Genomic DNA, 7,405 nt, shown 5'->3' on the forward strand with positions numbered 1-7,405 from the left:
TAAACAATAATAGAACCAAAGGAACAAAAATACTCTTGTTGTAAGTGTATACCAGGTGCACGTGACTTTTTTTGAAAAAAAGCTATTCAAAATCTTGGGCTTTGATCTTTAAACTCCGCAGATTAGGGTCGAGTTTGAGAAAATGCCCACATTTTAATAAGAAGGATTATAGGGCACCCAATTCTATAGAGTCAGGCCCGTAAGGGCCGGGCTAGCCCATTTTAGTTAGCACACTCCCCTGGATGGAGCCCCCATATACCAAATCCAAATTATCAATTTATATTAAATAATATTGACACCAAACCCAAACAAACGGCTTTTTTTTTTTTTAATTTAGTGGACCCAGAGATTTAATCATCATAATGCTTCAAATTAAGTAAAAATGCATTTTTTTACTTTTAAAAAAATTAATAAAGCAACAAATGAAGGTGACATTATTATGCGGTTTGGAAAATTCTCACACGTTACTCAATTCATGATCATAGCAAGGCGAATTGAAGGGGGTGGGTTACCTTGGAAGAGTATGAACAGTTTTAATGAGAATATTTCATCCCTGCCGGCGTGCGATGTCGTGTGGCGAGTATAGCGAATTATTAGCAAGGGATATATTCTTACAATAAGCATGTTGGCTGATGGTCAGGATATCCGACAAAATTCTGTTTTGTTCTCGTCTGCTAATTATAATCGAGGAGGGTCCAGCTTTCTTCAGATCTCATTCAAAACGGCCTTGTTTTGTAGCCTCGGTGCTCTTTCCCGGCGGCACTACTCCTCCCTCAACCTCCCTCGGTGATTTCTCCGTCACAATAAACGGCTTACATGAGTTTTAATTGCGATGATCAATGGTTGTGACGTCGAAGGCTGGGGTATACATGGTTGTGATGAAGCGTTTCAGCTCTCAATTAAAAAAAAAAAAAACAGGTTTTTCTAGCGAAGCATTAGTTTGAAGAAACTGGTTTGCCAAAGAGGCTTTTAGGCCAAACACCCCATAATCTTTGGCGGGGAGATATACACTGCATCAGAATGCAAGGCTCCATGGACAGGCAGCGTGTTGTGGGGAAACAAAGCAAAACCACGAGTAGAAAGAAAGATGTTCAAAGAGCAACAGCTTATTACAATAAACATGATGCAAATGCAAAATACAGGCGATCAAATAAATTATTATCGGATGAGGCACGGAGAGACGGCGGGCGGATTAGCAGACGAAATGCATCAGAACTTGGAGAGGAAGTCGTAAATGAGATTGCTGGTGTCTTCTGCCGCTTCTTGATTGTTAAAGTGAGCCACTCCCTCCTGCACAAATACCTTCTCCAAACTGGGCACGTCTTTCTTGAATCCACCACCATGAATATACTCTTTCATCCCAGCCGAAGTGTACACCAGGTCTAAATCGCCCGTTATGAATCTTACCGGAACTTTATCGCTGATTCCTACTCCATTCCACGGCGAGGTCAGCTCCCAGTCTCTGCAATTTCACCCGAACAATGCAAACCATTAATAATTTTGACACACTCCTGAAGCTATGCACTAATGTTAAAAGCAACATACAAGTTGAGATTTCTGTAGTAGTTTAAGCCACCAGTAAAACCCGTTTTGTTGAATTTGGCAACATAATAAGCAAGATCTTCTTGAGTGAGCCAGGAGGGCAAGTCCTCCGGAGTGTTGGGATTGAAGCCAGTCCCATACTCTCCTTTCGGCAAGATCGGGGGACCCGTTTGCCGGGTGGTGAGGATATTTTTCATCACATATGAAGTCCCAGCTCGAGCCAGCTCTTCTTCCATCTTCCTCGGTTCCTGTCAACATCACAGAATCACAATCTGCATCACAATAAAAACAACGAAGAAGCAACAGCCAACTGTTGACCATGCGACGGGAACCTGAAATCTACAGATGTAGTAATCATCCCCGAATAAGGCATGAAAGGCGTCTACGGTTCTGATTTTGGGGTTTCTGCCCAGAAAAGGTCGGAAGGGGACGCTGAGGCACACATAGGCTTTGACTATTTCAGGGCGGAAGAGGCAGAGATACCAACCGACGATGGCTCCCCAATCATGAGCAACGAGGAAGACTTGATCCACACCCAGAGAGTCGATGAGGGCGACGATGTCACCGACAAGGTGGAAGCATGTGTAGCTGGTGATGGACGATGGGGCATCGGTGTCGCCGTAGCCACGGAGATCGGGAGCCACCGCACGGAAGCCTCGGGAGCTGAGAGACAGGATCTGGTGGCGCCAGGAGTACCAGAGCTCAGGGAAGCCGTGGAGGAAGAGCACCACCGGGCCTTCTCCTTTCTCAGCCACGTGCATATTGATGCCGTTCACCTCCACCGTTCTATGCACCATACCTTCCATCTTGATCTTGATGAGCTGATTTGGTTCTGCAGTCAGAAGTGGGGGATATGGAGGCACCGATTAGAGGTTTATGCTTTATACTACCGCAACATCTCCGCTCTTCGTCGCAAACGTGACTGGGAAAATGTTTCTAATTTGGGCATTTGGCCGCTCCAATTTTGCGCTCATTTAAAATATAAATAATGCAAGGCGATGATGACATGAACTGTGAAGGTGTTTCTGGCGGCTAGCGTGGCGATTCAACATGGCCGCACGAGCAAAGTTGCAATGACTTGAAAGGCAACCAAAAAAAAAAAATTTCGGGACAAAACTGAGTTCTCCCCACCCCCCCAATTTTTAACTAATTAAATTAAATTTCAATTCTGTAAATCCATTTGTATTTTAAAAATTATTAAATCTGAACTATCAAATTCAATTCAATAATCTATGGATTATGATTCCTCTGTTTAGCGGAAATAAGCAATTTTTGGATAAAACGGACAGTAAAGCTCGTCGGTTTTGACGTTTTTAATTTTTTTTTTTTAAAAAAAACCGTTCATTGGCATCCGCATGCAATGCCCAGTTACCTGTTAACGGTCCAAAACAGTACTCTATTGCTTCCAAAATAATCATATTTTCTGAAGTGAACTTATTCATTATACATTCACGTAAACATTTTTCAAACAATAATAATTTTTATAAATTTTTTTAATTCTTGAAGGGTGAAATTTTTTGAACAATAATAATTTTCTAAAAACGTAAAGTGATAACCCCTTTGTACAGTGTATCCCATTAAAAAAATTATCTTAATGTTGACAATTTGACATGTATGTGTGATAAATATAGAATCTTTTATTTCACGAGCGCAGCAGCAGCACAACGTGGAAATTTGGTAGATGTTGCTGAGAAGTGAGAACACACAAATCTTGAGGCCGCCACCAATAATTAATTTTCATTAAATTATTATATGGACAAAATGTTAATGATGGCAAAAAAAAAAAGTGTTGATTGTCTTTTTGGACAATAATGCCCGACATGATAAGTTGATCGCCAACAAGGGAAAAAATTATCGACGCATATGAAGGGGTCCGTGATTATCCTTGCAGATCGGGCAATTTTAAAATTTTATTCGCACCTAACAATAATATGAATAAAAATTTTGCTACGCCAGCTTTCGGCTTTCATCAATGCTTTACAGCCTTTTTATGCCACTGAAATCATTCGTCTTATTTCAAGCACACAAATCACGTCTTCTTTTTATCTTATTCATGACTAAAACTTATATGCCTGATATATGTTTAATAAAATAATAATGTTTTAGAAAATAACTTGCTCGTAAAGACGGGCTATACTGACAGAATAACTGTATATTACTATATTTGGCATCCCCCCACAAAAAAAGAATTGTCTTTTGATCATGTTTCGGTAACTAAATGGACAGATCCTCTGCCGAATTTAGGCCTGTTTCAATGTAGGCCCATTCAGTGGCCGCAATATTTGAACGATGACTAACTAATGAAATGTATTATAGCAACAATTCGGGGTCCTAACCAAGGGTAAGCCTGTTGCACTGACGGCCTGGCTTCGGGCTTTCCTACCTCTTCGTCCCACTAAAACGGTCCTCATAGTCTGTATTATTTCAATTTTCAAGCACATAAATCGAGCCTTTCTTTATTTATTAATGACTGAAACTCAATTTTCACACGCAACAAATTAATTATTATATACTCCTCCGGTCCTTTATATAGACCCAATTGACTTTTATTTGGTCCTAATTATAAAACCAATCCATTTTCTCTCTTATATTTATGCATTTTTTCCAAAATAATCCTTCTAATAATGATAGTTTTAGCCAATATACTTAATTAGCAAGGATATTTTAGGAATAACAACACTTATTTATTATAAATAACCAACTTAACTTACTTCCTTAATCTCCTCAAATAAGTCAATTGGGTCTTATAATTAGGAACCGGAGGAGTATCAATTTAATATTGCTCTCTCAATTAAGTTTACTTTTTTGGCCAAAAAAAAAAAGTTCACTTCATTTTAACACAACGGACTATACCGGCAAGCCTGAACGGGATAATTATGAGTATAAAGACGAAATCAAAGAGCAACACGCAATTCATAGTACCACACATAGTAATGGATGTTGCAAATGCAAGCACAGGAGCAGGGCGAGATCAGACGCATCTATCCGAACTTGGAGAAGAATTCGTAAATGCGAAAGCTGGTGTCGTCTGCTGCTTCCTGATTGTTATAGTGAGCCACTCCCTTTTGCACGAATATATCCTCCAAACCAGGCACATCTCTCTCGAATGAACCACCATGAACGTAGTCTTTGATCCCAGGCGTGGTGTAAACCATGTCTAACTCGCCCGTTATGAACCTCACTCGAACATCTTTGCTGATTTTTGCTCCGGTCCACGGTGCCGTCAGCTCCCAGTTCCTGCAAATTCACCCCATCGACAACTCCGTTAAACAAACCATAATGAAGCCATCACTAATTTTGACTAGATCGATCGCCAAACAAAACATTACGGGTTGAGAGCTCTGTAGTAGTTCAAGCCACCGGTGAAGCCGGTCTGTTCGAATTTGGCAATATACACGTTGAGATCATGTTGAGTGAGCCAGGAGGGCAGGTCCTTTGGCATATGGGGATTGAAACCGGTGCCATACTCTCCTTTCGGAAAGATTATAGGACCCGGCTCTCGAGTGGTAAGGATATTCTTCAGCACATATGGAGTTCCGACTTGAGCCATTTCTTTCTCCATCTCCCCCGGTTCCTGTCAACACCACAGAATCACAGTAGTCTGCATTAAAACGAAAGGCGGCAACGATTTGTTAATACGCAGAAGCAAATTCAGACCTGGAATCTACAGATGTAGTAGTCTTCGCCGAATAAGTCGCGAAATTTATCTACGGTTCGGACTGTGGGGTCTCTCTTATTAGCGAGTCCGAAGGGGACACTGAGGCATACAAAAGCTTTAACTATTTCAGGCCGAAAGAGGCAGAGGTACCAGCCAAGAACGGCTCCCCAGTCGTGACCGACGAGGAAGACTTTGTCGACGCCCAGACAGTGGATGAGGGCGACGATGTCACCGACGAGTTGGAAGCATGTGTAGCTGTTGATGCCCAATGGGACATCGGTGTCGCCGTAGCCGCGGAGATCCGGAGCCACCGCACGGTAGCCGCGGTTGCTGAGATACGGGATCTGGTGCCGCCATGTGTACCACAGCTCAGGGAAACCGTGCAGAAGAAGCACGACGGGGCCTTGTCCTTTCTCAACCATGTGCATCTTTATGCCGTTCACTTCCACAGTTCTTTCCACAAATGCTTCCATCCTGATGATTTGATTTACTTGTGTGGTACAGGCGACCGATATATGGAAGCACGACCACCCTCCCCTTTTTCTTTTCTTTTTTCCCTTTTTTTTTTAAATTTGGGACAATAACGCATCACGTGATGAGTTGATCACCGCCAAAAACGAAAAAATGACCCAAGTGATCTTATTTTGTTGAACATATTTTTGGATGGGTGATCCTCAATGTCGCCTTGAGTCAAATTAAATTAAATTTAAAATGCAGCAAGTGATGTAAATCAAAGTCGTTCTCTTATTGGAGCCAAAAAAATTAACTAGGTCCTAAATTAACTAAAAATCAAAATTGCAATTTAAAAAGGGTTTTTCTTTTGGGGATTTTTTTTATTAAAAAAAATGAAAAGATAATTTGAATTTGAAATTGAAAGAAAATTAATTAAAAAGGTAGCAAATGATAAAATTTGGATTTTAAGGAGATATGAGATAATGCTTCTTGGAAAATGGGGATTGGGTTATCCTTGCTCAAAATGATTTGGGAGTTATCTTGTTCACTAATTCAAAATCAAAACCTTAATCACTGATTAAGTCAAGTAGTCTTAATTAATAGATGTCCTAGAACTCTAGCTACAACTACCAATTAAAATTAACATTAAAAACCGATTAGTGTGCAATTAGGATTAGATTAATGCAATTCGGGTCTCTATGCAAAGAACACTCAACTTGAGATATTCAATAAGTAACATACAATTATAACATTCATCCAAACTATGAAAGAATAGCATAACCATATAGAACTCCAAACTGGATATAAATATAAATCTCAAATTGCAAAATTCAATTCTAAACTAAAAATTACAACTAATAATCTCAGAAAATTTAATTAAATAATATCAATTCTAACTCAGAAAATCCATTACCCAATTAAATTTAAAAGAATTGAAACAGAAAAACTCCCCTAATTAACTCTGAAACTCAAACCCAATCCTCCATCTCCAAGAAGCTTGATGAAATTAGCTGGACATGATTGAGATTCTACCAACATCAGCTCAATGTGTACTTCGGCCATGGAAGAAGAATAAATAGGCGCTGTGGGTCTGGCCGATGGCAGTGACGGAGGAACTGATACAGAGAGAGAGGTTGTTCGCCGGGTGTTGATGGAGGAAAAAGGAAGATGACGATGATGCTTCAGACTCGCTGGCGGTTACTCAAACAGTGAAGGTCGCAACTTGCTGCCTCCCCCGTTTCAGAGTTGATGAAAGAAAGCCGAGAATGATGATGAAGGATGGCGAGGGTGGCGTGTATATTGCCCTTCTCTCAGCTCTGCCGCCACTCCGAAGATGATGATGATCGTGGAACGTGCGCGTGAAGGAAGATTGGAGGTGGCGTGTGCGTCGTGGAAATAGGGAATGGAATTAGGATGATGATAATTGTGGGTGATGGTGAGTGAGTGGTGAATGGCGGATGGGTGTGGCGTGTTCTTCTCTCCTGCGGTCGTATCTATATATATACACACGAAGGTGTGTATTCTCAAGCCTTGCCGCTACTGTTCCGTCCTTTCTCCCTCCAGAAGGCCATGATGGTGCAACCCTAAATTCAAACCTTGCAATATCTCTCAAATTTTCTATAACAAAATCTAAGATAACGTGATATGATATTTTTTTTCAAAAAGATCAATCAGTTAAACTAAATCATAAAAAATATGATATTTTTGCCCTTTTTTAGCAATATTTTCATCCAATCACAATTAATCCAATTT

General features: G+C 40.5%; 2 protein-coding genes across 2 annotated transcripts; both read right to left on the bottom strand.

Annotated features, from left to right (window-relative positions):
• Nucleotides 1-946: 946 nt before the first annotated feature.
• Nucleotides 947-2,492, bottom strand: LOC114737176 (epoxide hydrolase A-like). The gene is made up of 3 exons (XM_028925087.1): nucleotides 1,875-2,492; nucleotides 1,546-1,790; nucleotides 947-1,462 (listed from the first exon to the last, which is right to left on the bottom strand). Exons 1-3 carry the CDS (start codon nucleotides 2,346-2,348, stop codon nucleotides 1,210-1,212), a joined length of 972 nt encoding a protein of 323 aa, XP_028780920.1. The 5' UTR covers nucleotides 2,349-2,492; the 3' UTR covers nucleotides 947-1,209.
• A 1,988-nt stretch (nucleotides 2,493-4,480) lies between these two features.
• LOC114737175 (epoxide hydrolase A-like) lies at nucleotides 4,481-5,673 on the bottom strand. Its single transcript, XM_028925086.1, has 3 exons — nucleotides 5,200-5,673; nucleotides 4,872-5,116; nucleotides 4,481-4,779 (listed from the first exon to the last, which is right to left on the bottom strand). The coding sequence occupies exons 1-3, from the start codon at nucleotides 5,671-5,673 to the stop codon at nucleotides 4,524-4,526; spliced, it is 975 nt and encodes a 324-aa protein (XP_028780919.1). The 3' UTR covers nucleotides 4,481-4,523.
• Nucleotides 5,674-7,405: the final 1,732 nt, after the last annotated feature.

The sequence above is a fragment of the Neltuma alba genome, unplaced genomic scaffold (genome assembly GCF_004799145.2).
Source record: "Neltuma alba isolate B1F8T4 unplaced genomic scaffold, ASM479914v2 tig00013413_pilon, whole genome shotgun sequence".
Taxonomy (NCBI): Eukaryota; Viridiplantae; Streptophyta; class Magnoliopsida; order Fabales; family Fabaceae; genus Neltuma; species Neltuma alba.